The sequence below is a fragment of the Dreissena polymorpha genome, chromosome 5 (genome assembly GCF_020536995.1).
Source record: "Dreissena polymorpha isolate Duluth1 chromosome 5, UMN_Dpol_1.0, whole genome shotgun sequence".
Taxonomy (NCBI): domain Eukaryota; kingdom Metazoa; phylum Mollusca; class Bivalvia; order Myida; family Dreissenidae; genus Dreissena; species Dreissena polymorpha.
Window position 1 is genome coordinate 70,020,668 of NC_068359.1, and position 19,681 is coordinate 70,040,348.

General features: G+C 35.0%; 2 protein-coding genes across 8 annotated transcripts; one reads left to right on the top strand and one right to left on the bottom strand.

Moving 5' to 3' along the window:
• The first annotated feature begins 285 nt into the window (after nucleotides 1–285).
• Nucleotides 286–17,187, top strand: LOC127831892 (uncharacterized). Of its 7 annotated transcripts, none has more exons than XM_052356966.1 (6): nucleotides 286–364; nucleotides 1,563–1,742; nucleotides 1,992–2,210; nucleotides 15,580–15,921; nucleotides 16,039–16,164; nucleotides 17,072–17,187. In XM_052356966.1, the coding sequence occupies exons 1-5, from the start codon at nucleotides 304–306 to the stop codon at nucleotides 16,131–16,133; spliced, it is 897 nt and encodes a 298-aa protein (XP_052212926.1). In that variant the 5' UTR covers nucleotides 286–303; the 3' UTR covers nucleotides 16,134–16,164; nucleotides 17,072–17,187. The 7 variants fall into 7 exon arrangements, with proteins under 7 accessions (XP_052212926.1, XP_052212928.1, XP_052212927.1 ...); XM_052356968.1 differs by having other exon boundaries at nucleotides 2,109–2,210; XM_052356967.1 differs by having other exon boundaries at nucleotides 1,563–1,718; nucleotides 1,968–2,225; nucleotides 15,712–15,921.
• LOC127831894 (uncharacterized) lies at nucleotides 6,895–10,589 on the bottom strand. Its single transcript, XM_052356972.1, has 3 exons — nucleotides 9,818–10,589; nucleotides 8,236–8,409; nucleotides 6,895–7,373 (listed from the first exon to the last, which is right to left on the bottom strand). The coding sequence occupies exons 1-3, from the start codon at nucleotides 10,167–10,169 to the stop codon at nucleotides 7,120–7,122; spliced, it is 780 nt and encodes a 259-aa protein (XP_052212932.1). The 5' UTR covers nucleotides 10,170–10,589; the 3' UTR covers nucleotides 6,895–7,119.
• Nucleotides 17,188–19,681: the final 2,494 nt, after the last annotated feature.

A 19,681-nucleotide genomic window follows, 5' to 3' on the forward strand; every position in this document is an offset into this window, starting at 1 on the left:
ATGAACTCACAATTATCCATCATAATAAATTATCATGACTTACTTTGACTAATTTGAATATAAAACTGTTCATTACAATTAAGTAATGAACAAGTACTTTGTCAAACACCGTTTACCGTATAAGTTTGCATAATTATTATTTAATGTTCTATCTTGCGCTTTAGATGCTTACAGTATGATGTATAAACGCCAATAAATCACCTGAACAGACACGTTTATGTATTGGTTCAAATGACCGTAAATGTGTATATAAGGGTCCACATTCTGTGTGTGTTTCACAGTGGATCCAACCGCAGCCCCAAGATGATGAATATCGCAGTACTCGTAAGCCTCTGCGTTGCCGGCGCTCTAGCCATTCCTAACGGTACGTGTATTAGTACTTGTAGGTTGTTTTGTGCCAGAATAGTTACAAAATTAAATTATGTATATTATTATCCTTTTTTGTTAACTAAGTGCCAGGATATGAATAAAACAAGTATAAACCGCGAAAAAATCACACCGTTCGGTTATTCTTATATGGACTTTGTATTCTTCTTCAGTCATGGATAATCAAATATATATTTTTAATCTATGTTTGTTTGTGTTTTTGTACTTTTTGCTTCATTTTTATTCCAACGAATTCGAGAATTGTTGTACTTTGGACATCGTAAATAATGTAATTTTGCTAACGAACTTTCGGTTGGATTTTTATTTAACACTTTGAGTGGTAAGTGAGATCTTGACTTGTTAATGAGTGCTTAAGTATTGGCCCGCGGTGGGGTTCGATTTTCCATTTAACCGGTCTGCATGTGTCGTTCCAAGGCGTTGACCCCAGCCTTAGTCATGTGTTTTGTCATCACGCTGTATCATAAAAGCAACCATGCATTTGCCTAATATAAATGCGACGTGCTCTGCTTTATAGGGGTTTAATGCATGCGCTCAACGTGTCGTCCCAGATAAACCTGTGCATTCGGCAAAATACATTTAAAGAGAAAAGTATTGTCCCTAATTGCGGACTGCATATGCTAATCTGGGACGACATTGTACGCCCATGAATTTAAACCCGTTTTCACAGAGCGCTGCTCAAATGAAAAACGTGGGCCAAATCAAAAACTAGAAATGGGATAAAGTAAGGAATACATTTGAATTAAAACTGTGGCGCTTTTTGTGTACATTAATGTTGAATGAACCTTAACTTCTATGATATTGTAAAAATTACGCCAATTATAAAAAAAGCTACATATACGATTAAAGAATACTGACACGAACAAAATGATACTAAGATCTATTAAATACACTTTGACCCCTTTCCAGTAAAACATCCTGCGTTGAAATAACTCATTATCTTTATTGTCAATTATCATTATCATTTACACTCCTTGAAACATACAGAATAATTAAAAGAAAACGTTTTTGTTATTTTTGTCAAAAACGGTATTGCATGAATTGACCGTTGCACTACTAAATAGCTCTAGGAATGTATATCAGTCTGTTTGGTTGTGAAAAGTAGCAATTATTTCGGAGCACAACTTCAACAAATAAATCGACGAATACCATTTGTCTTACTTTTATTTCTGACTTAGGTGGTAAGAAATACGGAGGATATGGCGGTGGACTCGGGGGTTACGGAGGTGGAGGATACGGAGGTTTTGGCGGTTCCGGTTTCGGCGGTGGATTCGGCTCTTATGGCGGTGGATACGGAGGCAAGAAATACGGAGGATATGGCGGTGGACTAGGAGGTTACGGTGGTGGAGGGTACGGAGGTTTTGGCGGTTCCGGTTTCGGCGGTGGATTTGGCTCTTATGGCGGTGGATACGGAGGCAAGAAATACGGAGGATATGGCGGTGGACTCGGAGGTTACGGTGGTGGAGGATACGGAGGTTTTGGCGGTTCCGGTTTCGGCGGTTCCGGTTTCGGCGGTGGATTCGGCTCTTATGGCGGTGGATACGGAGGCAAGAAATACGGAGGATATGGCGGTGGATTCGGAGGTTACGGTGGTGGAGGATACGGAGGTTTTGGCGGTTCCGGTTTCGGCGGTGGATTCGGCTCTTATGGCGGTGGATACGGAGGCAAGAAATACGGTGGATATGGCGGTGGATTCGGAGGTTACGGTGGTGGAGGATACGGAGGTTTTGGCGGTTCCGGTTTCGGCGGTGGATTCGGCTCTTATGGCGGTGGATACGGAGGCAAGAAATACGGTGGATATGGCGGTGGACTCGGAGGTTACGGTGGTGGAGGATACGGAGGTTTTGGCGGTTCCGGTTTCGGCGGTGGATTAGGCTCTTATGGCGGTGGATACGGAGGCAAGAAATACTGAGGATATGGCGATGGATTCGGAGGTTAAGGAGGTAAATACATTTATTGCATTTGTAATGTATGCTTTTTAAACCTGATTTCGATAGTGTACCTCATATAGATACATCATTAATCATCGTTGACTGAAGTCACCTGATCGTGTTCGTGTAAAGCAACACAGACATTCCACATAACAGTCTGGTCAATAGTTATCAGTTTTTGAATCAATTACTGTCTATATTGGCCGTGCTCTGTGAAATAGGTCTTTAATGCATGTGCGATAAGTGTCGTCCCAGAGAAGCCTGTGCACTCCACTTAGGCTAATCAGGGACGACACTTTCCGCTTTAATTGTACTTTTCGTTTACAGAATGTCTCTTCTTAGTTAAAATCCGGTTTCGTACCTGATTAGCCTGTGCGGACTGCGCAGGCTTATTTTGGACGACACTTAACGCACATGCATTAAACCCATTTTTCACAGAGCACGGTCCATATTATAATTTCTAAACCTTAGCGAACAACCGTGGCATCACCTTAATGAATATTACAGTAGACTTTATGTTCCAAACCGCAAACGATGAGCATTTTAAACAAACATAAATTATATATATATATATATAATCAATTATGCAGCTTTGTCACGGTACATTATGCAGAATACAATTTGAGGACTTGCGGTTAGTTCTTCTCATTGCAAAAATACTTAATAATTCGATGATTTTCGGATGTTTTGCCAGACTGCTGACGTTACAATTTCCCACCATTTATTGTATAAAGCGTACATAGTATGTTACTTACTTGATTAACTGTTCAATATAAAATTAAAACTATGAAAATCTTGTTCAGGTCAAAATGGATTATAATAATGTTTTCCTACGGCTCCTTCTGGAGTTTCTTATTTGTTAATTGTTGTTCATACAAACTCACACATATTTTTCCTCGTGTTTTTTTCAGGAAAGAAAACGACGGACTGACCAGATATGCCCCACAGTGCTTTATCACTGATTGTATGACCCTTATTACGTGTTATTAATGCATTGGCATGTATTAAATATAATCTTTGCATTGAACTTGTTTGTGTTGTGTTCCTTTTCATACTCGTGGAATTAAAAAAAAAACACGAATGACTCCAATAATTAGAGCGTAATTTATTGTTTAAATATCTACGAAATTTACCTTTCAAATATAAGCGCAATATAGTCGCATAACAAATTATGGCAAAACTATTGTACTTACACAAAATTGCCATTGCGGACTGCACAAGCTCATCTGGGATGACACTGTACGCACTTGCGTTAAGCCCAGTTTGCTCAGAACAAGGCTCAAATTATTTCAAGAAACCTAGTTCAAAACATATCTTAGCTAGCTATGCAGAAACATGATCCACAATGATACACCCTCTGAAGTCCAAACATAAATTATATATTTAAATTTAATTGTTATGTAAATTAAACTAAACTTGTAACTTGCCTATTTGTCAAACCTCTTCACGAACCGAATGCGTGTTTTGCAAAAATATAGACACAATAGAGCTATTAAAATACGCAGACATTTTGTACAAAACATGTGCTTAAACTGCAAAGAATTACCCTTTAAACTTCTTAATATGTACGAGAATCAATATGTCGATAATATCTTACCCTCTTATGATACAATTGCATATAATTTACGATATTGTCAAAAATACACTCATTACCTTATATACTACCTGATTCTGTATCAGGAATAAAAGTAAACACATTAACAATAATAATTTGAAGTTGTCAAAAAAACAAAAGTTGATCATAGAAACTCTCGTGCGAAGACATGACGTTTTGTTTTCTTGGTAAACGCACAAAATCTGTCCAAAAGGATTGCTGATGTAAGAGAGCATCAGTGCGCAATCTTTTTCACAGTGTGCAAGGGGGGTTTATGCATGTGCGTAAAGGCACAGACTAGTCTTGGACGACACTTAACGCACATGCATTTAAACCATTTTTCACAGAGCAAAGCCCATATATTTCTCTAATTTCGATCGTTTTATCGCTGGAATTCAATCTTCCACTTTTACAATGTACACGCTTCCATCATTTATGGGTTTACATAAAGAGTTGAATTTGAGTTTACTGCGCCCATCGCACATTAGGTCAAATAACATAGTATATATGTAGTGACGGTTATGAGAAACGTAGGTGGACTAAGCAATTATACAGATAGATTAAACAATTACGTATATAAAATAAATGTAACTTTGTATCAATATGCGATAAATGTCTTTCCGCATTTTTTTTATATCGAGTTCAAAACAGCATTTTGAAATTTACATGAAAATGGCGGCTAAGAATTTGAAAACTGGTCATTTAAGATTCCAATTAGCAGTTATAACTTTGGTGCTGTTACTTTTCTTTTCAATCCTTAATACTTTAGTTTTATCGAAATTAACATTCAAACCGGATTACTCTCATTTATAAGCAAAACAAGTAATTTTTCAGTTACATATTTTTTAAACAATAAAACAAGCTAAGGATTGCCTTTTAACGGTTTAAAGTCCCTTAAGGATGTTCGATCGTTTCGTGATTTTTAAAAAAATATCCAGAATGCTATAATTTTTTGTAGGGTGATTAATGGATATGTATCTGAAGTAAATATCAAATAAAAAAGGGGGGTCACCGTGAATAATTTTGAGATATTGACGGTTTTTAAATGCCATGTGCGTTTGAGAAAAGGTCATTTTTGCGGGGAATAAAATTGGGGGTACGGTAAAACGTTTGTGTGTAAAACATTTAAAATGGACTAGTAGTATTGAGATTGTATTAGATCAGCAACTGTAACATTTGTATTATCATACTGAACACTTTTAAAACCAAAAATATTGGAAATGGTAAAAAGTAATGAGACATAAGTATGACTAGTTTTTTGTTTGTTTTGAACTTTTTATTGCACAGTTCAAAAATCGATGACATACAATACAGATACAAATTTCTGTTGATGTAATTTTCATATTCATTTGAAGTTCCAAATAATTAAAGTAAACTAGCTTAGCATAAAAATGAAGTAAAGAAATTGATAGGTCACCGTGGATTTTTTTTGGCTACAGACCTTTTAATATGGACTTAATTTCAAAAATATAATTACTCACATTGTAATAGTAATTAAAACAAATCTATATAATAACTGCTCCATAACAAATAAAGTTATCAACTGAAATTTGATACACGTAAAAATATTTATTATATACATACTTATGGAAATATTTCAGATGTAACACATGAAAAAAAAACATGTTGATGTTCAAATAAACATCTTTAATTACCCCACCCACCTGTTACCCATGTTTAGTACAGTCCGTGGGCACCTCCCGTGTGCAAAAAAGAGTGAAAGCTAATTTATATATCAATTTTTAGGTAAATGTCTGAAGTGTCAGAAAATTTTGGGTGGACGTGCCGCGTGATGGTACGGTTTTTGTATTATGTAATTGTGTTTGGTTGCCATGGTAACAGTTTCGAAATACTTCTATTTCCAGTTTAAGTGCTAAAAAGGTCCCATAATCGTTTTTTATTCTGGGTTTATGATATTAAATAACTTAATCACAAAAATATTTTAAATGAGATCACACACACGCTATTAATGATGGTAAACTGTACTAGTATTCGGATAAATTGAAATTGGGATAGCATTCAAATTACTGTTGACTATTGCATACGTTTTTGATATAGGAGACACACTTTTATCATAAGTAAGGTTTCAAATATTAGATTGACAAAGAATCAATGGGGTTAATTAATTAGTTATTGCATAATTTATAACAAATGTGTGTAAACCTGTAACAGATAAAAGTAAATGGTTGTATAATGATCACCTTGTAATTACAATATAAAACTATGGAAGAATACAATACTTCATTTATCAACGGTATGATTAATGCAAACCATAGCTTGTGTACATAACTGAGCTGTTATCAAATTCGACTAAGAGCCATATACACACATTACATTTTACACCATAAGCTTAATACAATACGAATACATTGCTTTCAAGCTATAATCAATGTAAAATTTACATATCAACATTGTGCATGTACTACACATTTGCACTGAATATATGACAAACATAAGTACATATGTAACAGAGTCAGTCAAATATATGATATATAGCATTATATTTTTTGCATTCTAAATAATCAAAATACAAAAAAAGAAATATAACTTGAGTCACCAACAGTCGGTCGTCATTATTTAAGACTATATATATAACTTAATATTTATAACATAGAAGAAGATGTTTAAAGGAAAAGTTAACGCACGCACGACGGACACAGGATCATGACATAAGCCCTGCTGGCCTTTGGCCAGTGGAGCTAAAAACAACATTGAATACAATAAGCGGGGCAATAATGTTTCACACACCATCTGTGGTTTAATGCACTGCCAAAAATATCTTTCAACTTAGGTGAAACATGAGAAATACAACTGACATAAGAATCACAACATCGAGAAGGAAAAACAATTTCATAGCTAATCTATATACAAGATGCAAATTACAATTGGTTAGATGTCAGGCAACAAATAACTCGCTATTGCACATATTATTTTCTCTGATTTTGTTACTCTGATTTGTCCGTTTGTAACCTCTGACAGGGGGGCTCCTCAAACCACTCAGTCCGTTTCTTTTTGATTCAATACTCAAATGTTTAAGTTGCAATCCACTTCCTGCAACTTTCCTTGTAACACCTTGACTTATAACTTATATGATTTTATATTTGGTAATATTTCCTTTAACATTTTTAAGTATCTATAAAGCCACAAATATTTTGCTGAAACTCAAACATTTTTCCACAAGTATGGACAGCATGGAGCAACACTTTACAATCAAATACACTCTATGTTATGCCCAACTAAAATTTCTGGTGAAAATTTCTGTAAGAATGTTATAAAACTTGTCAATGCAGATTTGATGGGGACAGCTGTTACTTTATGTCCCTTTACAAGCATAGAGTCGCCAACAACTGTCACTCCACTTATTTCTGACGCTTTCAAGGACATCTTCTTCTCAGGCATCACATATGTTGAAAACTGACCAGTTGAATGCACTGCAGCTATCTGAATTATGTGAGAAGTACGCTCTGAAAAAACAAAACAAAAATTTTACATAGAAATTGCACAAAATCCATTTTAGCTCCATTAATCAGAGAGCCTTGGGTCGCTCGCCCAAGTACAATGTAAACTTCTTAAAATACTTTTGCAGTGTTTAAAATAAACATAAAAGGGAAAAACATTGCCCCCCCCCCACCTCAGGACAGGACTTATTTTGAAGCTTAATTTGAACAATCGTAGAAGAGGTTCCTTTACATCCATTCTCTATGCATTGTGGTTTAAGAGTTTTTCAGTGGAAGGGTTATTGATCGGAAACAATTTTCACACTTATTGTGATCTTGACCTTTGACCAAGTGACCATACTTTAAATAGGTGTTATATACTGTCCAATCCCTATGCACATGGAAAGTAAAAAGCCAATCCGTGAGAAAGTTGACAAATTATTGATCGGAAACTAAATGATCTACCGACAGACCATTATCCAGCAAAACAATATTAACTCTCTCTTCAGAGGGGGGGCATAATAACTGTTATTATAAAATAGTTGTGGGTAATGTAACATTGAATCATCTAAGTGGTATTTACTATCATTTTATCAATACAGATTAAGAATGATTTATTATATGAAAGCAAAATGAGAAATAAGTCTGAACATAACTCTTGTTGCAATTCAATCATATGCTAGGTTGACCAACAATTGACACGATATCTCACATCGAGTTACACAGCAGTAGCAGGTTGAAATATGTTACACATGTAAGTAAATATGTATATTTTTTAATAGAAGTTGAATTTTGGAGATTTAGAGTACCTAAATACCTGAATTGGACCAAGATAAACATCTGTATGTGCAACACTGTGAATAAGGAATATGTTAAAAATAAACTTTACCTAACCCTCTTGTTTCCAAATCAAAGAAAACAAATTCCTTCCCAGTAGTGTCTAGCCCTGCTGGACCAGGCTTGGGTACAGGTGGGGGTAAAGTTGTAACTTCAACATCTTGGTCCTCTATGTTTGAACAGTATGTTGGTCCCGCTCGTACTTCTTGCACTGTCCTTTGAATGCCTGAACAGGAAAACAGAATTTCAAATTGGAAAATGTGCTTGCACCTTCATGGGTTATCTCCGATTTTTATTTAAAGAAATGATTACACAGCACATTAATGCTTTTACAATAATCAATTTACAAACATTAGCATATGCTTTAAAATGTGCCTACTACTTTGCATATATATAATTGATGGATCTATTGAAAAAATCTCAAACAAGAAATGTGTCCACACGACACGGATGCCCCATATTTCAACTTTGTAACAATATAAAAAATAATCCATACAATTGTAAGAAACCCAGGATTCCACATGGCCATGTTCGAACTTGGTCTAGACACAGCTTCTGACCAAGTTTGGTGAAGATCGGATGAAAACTATTTGAATTAGAGAACAGGCACGAAAAGTATGACGGGCTGACCGACCGACCCACAGACAGTTCAAAAAATAAGTCGCCAATTTGGGGCATACACATGAAGAATACTGTGTTTTAAAAATAAAATGCCCATAATTAAAAATACCGTTCCAGTTTTTAGTCTTATGCGTCGCTGTTTTGCCGCACGAGCAACAGCTATAGCCTTTCTTTTTTTTGTGCTGAAGGTCACGGGGAAGGGCCAGTTTCGATGTGAAATTCCAAGGTGAAACACCCAGTTTATGATTAACCTGAAACAGATTGCAGTAAATGACAGAACAGTTTACAATCCACAATGCTAGAATATGCTTATGCGGAATAAAATAATATGATTTAATGTCAATAATTTACAAAAGTTTCATAATTTTATAAGACCTAGAGATCTACATACACACAAATAATAATTAATTTAAGCCCTTTATTTTCAAAACCAATACGTATTTGACGAATTGAGAAGATTTATGTTTTGTAAACTTGCAAAATTTCATTTTTATTACCGGTATTAATAAATAGGGCTCCAGGAAGAAAATAAACTTATGTCACTTTAACCCTTTCAGTGCGGGAATCGAATTTTGAAGGCCTGTGCAAACAGTCTGGATCCAGATGAGACGCCACAGAACGTGGCGTCTCATCAGGATCCAAACTGTTTGCTATTCTGATAGTATTATTTGAAAAAAATCGAAGAAAATGCTCATTTTAGAAATTTAGCAGACGTCATTTTAGCAGATGACAAATTTCCCAGCATGCAAAGGGTTAAAATATACATGTTTAACTAAGGAGAACCAATGAACCATTCACATTCTACTGTAATTGTGTTTACTGGCAGTAAATGATTAATCAGACAAAATATGAAGGAAAAATATAGCAAGTACAATATAAAAAAAATGTATGCATGTAGACTACACAGGAATTACATGTACTTTGAGATAACTATCTGAATGTATTCAAAAGTAATTTAGACAATAAATCATGATATAATGCACCAATGTACCAAAAAGACAAAAAAGTCTTACCTAATGCAAGCTTTGTGTTCATGTCATAAACTCTGTCATGTTTCCGTCCAGAAGCCACATTATTGATGGCACCACAATTGCTACACTGTATTTCCAAAACACATGCCTGTCCGAAATCCCTGCTTCCTACTGTGTTAACTAAATTCATGGGCACTTGGCAAGAACTGCATGCTGAAAGCGATTCGGCCAATGTGTCGAGTTCAACAACACGTCTACTAATTTTCCAACTGGCATCGCTGTTGTCACATGTGGTCACGCTTACCGACGATCCGATAGAAAAATCGTCAAAATAACAGTGGTCATACCGGAAATCTTGATTGTCGGTGGAAATAGTATTTCTATTGAAATCCATATTGTTCTTTGTTACGTTTAAAAAAAACTTTTAAGTTTCGTTTTGTATTCCGAATTATATCAAAATTAGACATTTTAAATGAAAATTATTAAGCCAAGTATCTGATTCTCATTGTTGACACATTATCGTTTCGTTTTCAATAGACGCTTGTATTTGCACAGAAAATAACATCTACAGCGTAAGCAAGCGTTTCATCGATGTCGATCACGAAGTGACGTCAAGCAATCGAACGCTTGGTTTCATTGCAGTAAATTTCGAAAATATGTAAATGCCGAAAATTTATAGGCGCATAATCAAAACAGTAAAACTAGAATTTTCACTCGTTTATTCCAACCTAATCTTTTGAAACCGTGAAAATATATAAAGGTTTTTAATTTTCACGATATAGAGAATCAATTACCGTAAAGTGGAAACGATCGAACATCCTTAAGTGCTTTAACATTGACCATTGTAAGGCTTTGACTGCGCAGAGGCGTAACGATAACCAAGAAAAAAAAAGAAGAACGACTCAACAATTATAACTTGATTTTCTCTCTTAATATATCAGGGACTTATTTTAATTCCTATATTTTGTCACCAGCAAACTTGGAAAGTTTAGACTTTCTATCTTATTTAAAGTTATACTTTAAAACTATGTATCCTTCGAAAATGATTGAATAATTAATAAAAACAAGACAGTTCTAATTATTGTACGTAACGTTTTCATAGTTAAACCTATTAGGTACAAATATACCTATATTCATGTATGCGTAAGCAATTTATGAAATTAATGAGGGCTTACCGTCGTTAAAGTTATACTGTTAACTATAACGTCTTTCGACAAAATGTAAATTGATGTGAAACGTCATCTGTTTTTATGGAAGACCATGGCGTTTTTTCACGTTCATTTCACTTAAAAGGGGTTAATTTGTAAACATAATTTACTTATTAAGGTTTTATCTTTATAATTATACATTTTACCCCCCCCCTATCATTCGAAAATAGATAAACAGATGCTTAAAAGGTATCTGTTTTATGGAATGGCATGACCTTTTTGTTTTCACTGAGAAAGTAATTTATTTATTAAGTCTTTATGCCCTTTATAGTTTAAGCTTAAAAAACTTGTCCTTCGAAATTGAATAAGTAGATGCTATATTAACATCAGGTCTAATGGAAAACATGACGTTTATTTCACTGAAAACGGTTTTATGTGTGAGTAATACATATAATATGTTTATGTTTGGAAGCGCTTTATATGAACAGAACATTACGGATTATTTATTTTCGACTAAAGCATATGCAGCTCATCGTCAAAATAATAATATAGCAATCATTAATACACATAAATACACATAAGTCAAATTAACAACAATTTTGTTTATGCATTTTTACTAATATATGATTTTTGGGAGAATGTTATATGTAAGAGAAGGCACTTTATTATATTTTAAACACAGTTAAATGGATTTTAAAATCCGTAATTAATTGAGAAAACATTATGCGGTTAGATAATATATACAAAATTCCAATTCTAGGAAAATAATATCTTCGGCTCTAAGTTTAAATGCTTTATACAGAAATGTGCAATACGTATCAGTATCTGGTCTCATTCAATAATTGTAAAATTAATAAAATAAATAAAAATAAATGTAAATCAACTTGAGCTAACTGAAGAGTCCAGAGGCATCACACGCTCCCGTGTAGAGAAAGTAAACAATATATTATTAAAAGATAGCTTTGACCGCGAGCCATGACGTTTTTGGTAAGGAATTTTGTATGTAGGATAACCGTTAGAACCATTGTAAAAGTTTAAGTATTTGTTAACGAAGACGTCAATGCCCTTTTGTATTTTTAAGTTTTTGAGCAATATTTGAAAATATTACATGAATAAGGATAATATTGAGGATATGTACACTGCATCTGAGAAAATCAAATTGATCCTCTATAGTATGCTGACGGATATTGCTTCCTTTCAAACATTTTGGTTACTACACATGGTGACTTTTCTTACTTAACACGCACGTGATGACTTTTCTAAGGCATCAGTTTTCAATCTTAAATGCAGTAAAAGGTTCACATGTAGAGTTTTAAATAAAAATCTTTAATCATGGAGGCGACATTCAAGTTGGAAAAGTGTTGCGTAAGAAAAGTCTCCAAGTTGATGGTTGGTTTGCGAACAATACATATTAATTTAAACTACTTCCTGAGGAAACCATTAAAGGCTTCTTTCATCGTCATAGTTTTAAATTGATGATTAAATGCAAACGCGATCCTTTTTTCCTACTTACATAGAAGACAAATTTAGATGCAATGATTAATGTTTCCATGTTAATTATCATGACCAGGATATATAGTAAAATACCATTTTACATGAGTGATTGATTACTGCAATTGAATAATATATTTGTAATGTAATAGGGTATTTTATTTGCGGCAATGATCATTACACATATTGTTTCATTTGTGTTACAAAATAAACATTTCAAAGGCGTCCCTTTGCTTTCTGGTTATGATGTTGAATTATTCTTGTTGGTCTGTCTATATTATGACACAGAATAAAAAGACAATGCGGTCACGCTTATCATAAACAACTCGGAAAGAAGTACTTAACCTTCGCACAGCATATGGCATTATACAATATGAGCTTATTTCAAACGATACATGCTATCGATAGAACCATGTAACAATCGAACTAGTTTTAAAACTATCGTCATGTACCAAACAATAAAGAAATGTTTCGCTGTCATGCCTTTATACGTCAAACGGATCGAAACTCACTTGATGTCTGTGTTTATAGATCTATCAACACCACTTATCAATTATACTAGGGAACGTTCCGGACGAGATGACGGATTCGGATTCGCAATTAAGTAACGTTTGGAACACATATCTGAAGCGAGATCAATCATGAAATGAAATACAATGAATCAAATACCGCGTCGTATATCAGGTTTGGTTTAACAATTATCATCGTAATGTGATGTTCTAAGCATAGCTACACAGAAAGTAGCAAATAGAGAATACTAGGTCGGTGCCAAATAAAGCGAAGTTTATTTTTAGAAAATCTGAATCACGAGCCTTGGCAAGTGGTTCAGATTTTCGGGCCGAGCAAAATGAACTTCGCTTTATTCGGCACCAACCTAGTATTCGATTTATCCCATCAATTTTCTTAGTCGTCAATTATTTCTTTAAAAATATAATAGGAAAATAGAAATACACGGAAAATCCAAAATTTATTTTAAGCAAAAATTGTTATATTATCTTCTTTGTGCCGAGCCTAATATATTAAAAAAAGATCAGGCACTACCCTGTTTTTCTGTTGATCATACCTCTACGTCTCCGATTTTAAAGAAACAATGAAAAAATAAACACAATCACGAACACACATATATAAATCTTGGTTCAAAGTTTTTTAAGCAGTTAATGCAAATCAATGTTGATGTAAGGCTGTTTCCTGAAAGCCTTCCTGAATTCATCTCGGGTGACCACCTTTGAACTGAAAATGTGGAAAACAAAATTGATGTTTAATTAGGGCACTTGCCTCACGCTTTACCAAGAAATATTAACATAACATGTACTTCAAAACTAGCAAAGTACATAAAACATAAGTTCCCAACGTCTGACTAATAAATTCAACTTTTGAGTTATGCGTAGGTTTGTGTGGTCCGGCGTTATTATACAGGAAAGTGAAAATGTCCAGGAACTCGTACAGAAACACGTCGGAGACTAAAGAAACCTCTATTATTCGTCATAGTACATTTTCATCAAATAGTTTAACGTATGTGAAATTAACACTTTTAATGAAAGGTTTGTAACATACACACATTCAACTGATAATTATCCATCATACTACATTTTCATGAGTTATTACTTATGTGAATATAACTCTGTTCATTATAATAAACAAGTACTTTGTCAAACACCGTTTACCGTATACGTTTGCATAATTATTATTTAATGTTCTATCTTGCGCTTTAGATACTTACAATATGATGTATACACGCCAATAAATCACCTGAACAGACACGTTTATGTAACGGTTCAAATGACCGTAAATGTGTATATAAGGGTCCACATTCTGTGTGTGTTTCACAGTGGATCCAACCGCAGCCCCAAGATGATGAATATCGCAGTACTCGTAAGCCTCTGCATTGCCGGCGCTCTAGCCATTCCTAACGGTACGTGTATTAGTACTTGTAGGTTGTTTTGTGCCAGAATAGTTACAAAACTAAATTATGTATATTATTATTCTTGTTTGTTAACTAAGTGCCATGACATGAATAAAACAAGTATAAACCGCGAAAACTCACACCGTTCGGTTATTCTTATACAAAAAATGATGGACTTTGTATTCTTCTTCAGTCCTGGACAATCAAATATATATTTTTAATCTATGTTTGTTTGTGATATTGTACTTTTTGTTTCATTTTTATTCCAACGAATTCGATAATTGTTGTACTTTGGACATCGCAAATAATGTAATTTTGCTAACGAACTTTCGGTTGGCTTTTTATTTAACATTTTGAGTGGTAAGTGAGATCTTGACTTGTTAATGAGTGCTTAATTATGGGCCCGCGGTGGGGTTCGATTTTCAATTTAACCGGTCTGCATGTGTCGTTCCAAGGCGTTGACCCCAGCCTTAGTAATATGTTTTGTCATCACGCTGTATCATAAAAGCAACCATGCATTTGCCTTATATAAATGCGACGTGCTCTGCTAAATAGGGGTTTAATGCATGCGCTCAAAATGTCGTCCCAGATAAACCTGTGCATTCGGCAAAATACAGTTAAAGAGAAAAGTATCTCCCTAATTGCGGACTGCATATGCTTATCTGGGACGACATTGTACGCCCATGAATTTAAACCCGTTTTCACAGAGCGCTGCTCAAATGAAAAACGTGGGCCAAATCAAAAACTAGAAATGGGATAAAGTAAGGAATACATTTGAATTAAAACTGTGGCGCTTTTTGTGTACATTAATGTTGAATGAACCTTAACTTCTATGATATTGTAAAAATTACGCCAATTATGAAAAAGCTACATATACGATTAAAGAATACTGACCCGAACAAAATGATACGAAGATCCATTAAATACACTTTGACTCCTTTCCAGTAAAACATCCTGCGTTGAAATAACTCATTATCTTTTTTGTAAATTATCATTATCATTTACACTCCTTGAAACATACATAACAATTAAAAGAAAACGTTTTTGTTATTTTTGTCAAAAACGGTATTGCATGAATTGACCGTTGCACTACTAAATTGCTCTAGGAATGTATATCAGTCTGTTTGGTTGCGAAAAGTAGCAATTATTTCGGAGCACAACTTCAACAAATAAATCGACGAATACCATTTGTCTTACTTTTATTTCTGACTTAGGTGGCAAGAAATACGGAGGATATGGCGGTGGACTCGGGGGTTACGGAGGTGGAGGATACGGAGGTTTTGGCGGTTCCGGTTTCGGCGGTGGATTCGGCTCTTATGGCGGTGGATACGGAGGCAAGAAATACGGAGGATATGGCGGTGGACTAGGAGGTTACGGTGGTGGAGGGTACGGAGGTTTTGGCGGTTCCGGTTTCGGCGGTGGATTCGGCTCTTATGGCGGTGGATACGGAGGCAAGAAATACGGAGGATATGGCGGTGGACTCGGGGGTTACGGTGGTGGAGGATACGGAGGTTTTGGCGGTTCCGGTTTCGGCGGTGGATTCGGCTCTTATGGCGGTGGATACGGAGGCAAGAAATACGGAGGATATGGCGGTGGATTCGGAGGTTACGGTGGTGGAGGATACGGAGGTTTTGGCGGTTCCGGTTTTGGCGGTGGATTCGGCTCTTATGGCGGTGGATACGGAGGCAAGAAATACGGTGGATATGGCGGTGGACTCGGAGGTTACGGTGGTGGAGGATACGGAGGTTTTGGCGGTTCCGGTTTCGGCGGTGGATTCGGCTCTTATGGCGGTGGATACGGAGGCAAGAAATACTGAGGATATGGCGGTGGATTCGGAGGTTAAGGAGGTATATACATTTATTGCATTTGTAATGTATGCTTCTTAAACCTGATTTCGATAGTGTACCTCATATAGATACATCATTAATCATCGTTAACTGAAGTCACCTGATCGTGTTCGTGTAAAGCAACACAGACATTCCACATAACAGTCTGGTCAATAATTATCAGTTTTTGAAACAAATACTGTCTATATTGGCCTTGCTCTGTGAAATAGGTCTTTAATGCATGTGCGTTAAGTGTCGTCCCAGAGAAGCCTGTGCACTCCACTTAGGCTAATCAGGGACGCCACTTTCCGCTTTAATTGTACTTTTCGTTTCAGAAAGTCTCTTCTTAGCAAAAATCCGGTTTCGTCCCCGATTAGCCTGTGCGGACTGCGCAGGCTAATTATGGACGACACTTAACGCACATGCATTAAACCCCCTTTTTTACAGAGCACGGTCCATATTATAATTTCTAAACCTTAGAGAACAACCGTGACATCACCTTAATGAATATTACGGTAGACTTTATGTTCCAAACCGCAAACGATACGCATTTTAAACAAACATAAATTATATATATATATATATAATCAATTATGCAGCTTTGTCACGGTACATTATGCAGAATACAATTTGAGGACTTGCGGTTAGTTCTTCTCATTGCAAAAATACTTAATAATTCGAAGATTTTCGGATGTGTTGCCAGACTGCTAACGTTACAAATTCCCACAATTGTATTGTATAAAGCGTACATAGTATGTTACTAACTTGATTAACTGTTCAATATAAAATAGAAAATATGAAAATCTTGTTCAGGTCCAAATGTATTATAATAATGTTATTCCTACGGCTCCTTCTGGATTTTCTTATTTGTTAATTTTTGTTGTTCATACAAACTCACACATATTTTTCCTCGTGTTTTTTTTTTCAGGAAAGAAAACGACGGACTGACCAGATATGCCCCACAGTGCTTTATCACTGAATGCATGACCCTTATTACGTGTTATTGTTGCATTAGCATGTATTTAATATAATCTTTGCATTGAACTTCTCTGTGTTGTGTTCCTTTTTATACTCGTGGAATTTACAAAACACGAATGACTCCAATAATTAGAACGTTCCTTATTGTTTAAATGTCTACAAAATTTACCTTGCATAATAAGCGCAATATAGTCGCATAACAAATTGTGGAAAAAAACTATCGTACTTACAAAAATTTGCCATTGCGGACTGCACAGGCTAATCTGGGATGACACTGCACGCACTTGCGTTAGGCCCAGTTTGCTCAGAACAAGGCTCAAATTATCTCAAGAAACCTTGTTCAAAACATATCTTAGCTAGCTAAGCAGAAACATGGTATACAATGATACATCATCTGAAGTCCCACACAAATGATATTTTTACATTTAATTGTTATGTAAATTAAACTAAACTTGTAAATTGCCTATTTGTCAAAGCTCTTCACGAACCGAATGCGTGTTTTGCAAAAATATAGCCACGAGAGAGCTGTTGAACTACGCAGACATTTTGTACAAAACATGTACTTAAACTGCAATGAATTGCCCTTTTAACTTCTAAATACGTACGAGAATCAATATGTCGATTATATCTTATCCTCAAATGACACAATTGCATATAATTTACAATACTGTCAAAAATATACTCTTTACCTTATATACCTGATTTTGTTACAGGAATAAAAGTAAATACTTTAAACAATAATACATTTGAAATGGACATAAAACAGAAGTTGAAAAGAGAAACTCTCGTGCGAAAACATGACGTTTTGTTTTCTTGGTAAACGCAAAAAAATCTGTCCAAAAGGGTTGCTTTTGTAAGAGAGAATGTGTGCGCAATCTTTTCCACAGTGTGCAAGTTTTGAAAGCTCTATCATCAAGCCTCATTAGCGTTTGTATAGATATGGTCCGCGCTCTGTTAAATGGGGGGGGGGGGGGTTAATGCATGTGCGTAAAGTATCGTCCCGGATTAGCCTGATCTGGGACGACACTTTTCGCCTTAACTAGATGTTTTTCAATAAGAGACTTTCTTCAAACGAAAATATCGTAAGAGCGGAAAGTGTCGTCTCTGACAGGCTTATATTGGACGACACTTTACGCACATGCATTTAAACCACTTTTCACATAGCAAGGACCATATATTCTTTTAACTGCGACAGGTTCATCGCTTGAATTCAATCATCCAATTTTACAATGTACAGATACCCATCATTATTGGGTTTAACTAAAGAGTTGAATTCAAGTTAACTGCGCCCATCACACGTAACGTTAAATAGCATTGTACTTATATACTGACGTTTATGAGAAACTTAAGTGGACTAAGCAATTGCACAGATAGATCAAACAATTACGTTAAAAATTACGTCTTACTTTGTATCGATATGCGCTCAATGTCTTTCTGCATTATTTGTGTAATCGAGTTCAAAGAAGCATATTGAAATTGACATGACCATGGCGGCAAAATTTTTGGAAACTGGTCATTTAAGATTGCAATTAGCAGTTATTACTTTGGTGCTGTAACTTTTTGTTTCAATCCTTACTACTGTCGTTTCATCGAAATTAACATTCAACCTTGATATATCTGACTTATAAGCAAAACAAGTTATTTTACAGTCGCATGCTTTTTAAACCATAAAACAAGCAAATGATTGACTATAAACGGTTTTAAGTCCCTCGAGTGCTTTAATATTGACCATTTCAAGGTTTTGACTGCGTAGAAGCTCAGCGATGACCAAAAAAAAAAAAGAACGACTAAACAATTATAACTAGAGTCTCTCTCTTGATAATGTTTCTGGAACTTATTCCTATATTGTGTCACCCGCACTTTTTGAATGGTAAGACTTTCTGTTTCATTAAAAGTTATACTTTAAAACTCCATATCCTTCGACACCGATTCTTTAAATTGTTAAATAATTAAATAAAAACAGTTCTACAAATTGTACGTAGCGTATTTATAGTTAAACCTATTGGACACAAATATACCTATATTAATTTATAAGTAGGAATTTAATTAAATAAATTTGGGCTTTATGTCTTTTTAGTTGAACCTTTAATTTCAACGTCCTTCGACAAAAAATGAATATATGCGAAATGGCTTCTGTTTTTTTTATGGATGACCATGACATTGTTTTGTACGTTTATTTCACTGAAAAGGGGTTTATTTGTAAAACATTATTTACTTTTTAAGGTTTTATATCTTTATTATTATACCTTAACCCCCTGTTTAAAAATAGTTAGACAAATGCTGAAAAGGCATCTGTTTTTATGGGAAAGTAAATATTACTTAAGGCGTTATGCCCTTTATAGTTAAATTGTAAAAGACTTGTCCTTCGAAATTTATTAAAAAGATGCTATATAAACATCGTGTCTAATGGTAAACATGTGTAAGCAAAACATTTAACATGATAAGCTTTCGGAGCGCTTTATATGAACAGAACGTAAACCATAGAGAGCTAACTGAAGGTTCAAGAGGAATCAAAAACAAACGTGTAGAGAAAGTAAACAATAAATTATAGCAAGATTAC

What these genes read in the sequence shown, in the direction of transcription:
- LOC127831894 (XM_052356972.1), bottom strand. Translation starts at nt 10,169, where the DNA reads ATGGATTTCAATAGAAATACTATTTCCACCGACAATCAAGATTTCCGG. An exon ending in GAACACAAAGCTTGCATTAG is followed by an intron (nt 8,410 to 9,817) that starts GTAAGACTTTTT and finishes TTTCCTGTTCAG; the next exon opens with GCATTCAAAGGACAGTGCAA. An exon ending in TTTGGAAACAAGAGGGTTAG is followed by an intron (nt 7,374 to 8,235) that starts GTAAAGTTTATT and finishes TTGTTTTTTCAG; the next exon opens with AGCGTACTTCTCACATAATT.
- LOC127831892 (XM_052356966.1), top strand. Translation starts at nt 304, where the DNA reads ATGATGAATATCGCAGTACTCGTAAGCCTCTGCGTTGCCGGCGCTCTA. An exon ending in CGGTGGTGGAGGGTACGGAG is followed by an intron (nt 1,743 to 1,991) that starts GTTTTGGCGGTT and finishes GAGGATACGGAG; the next exon opens with GTTTTGGCGGTTCCGGTTTC. An exon ending in TGGACTCGGAGGTTACGGTG is followed by an intron (nt 2,211 to 15,579) that starts GTGGAGGATACG and finishes GGGGTTACGGAG; the next exon opens with GTGGAGGATACGGAGGTTTT.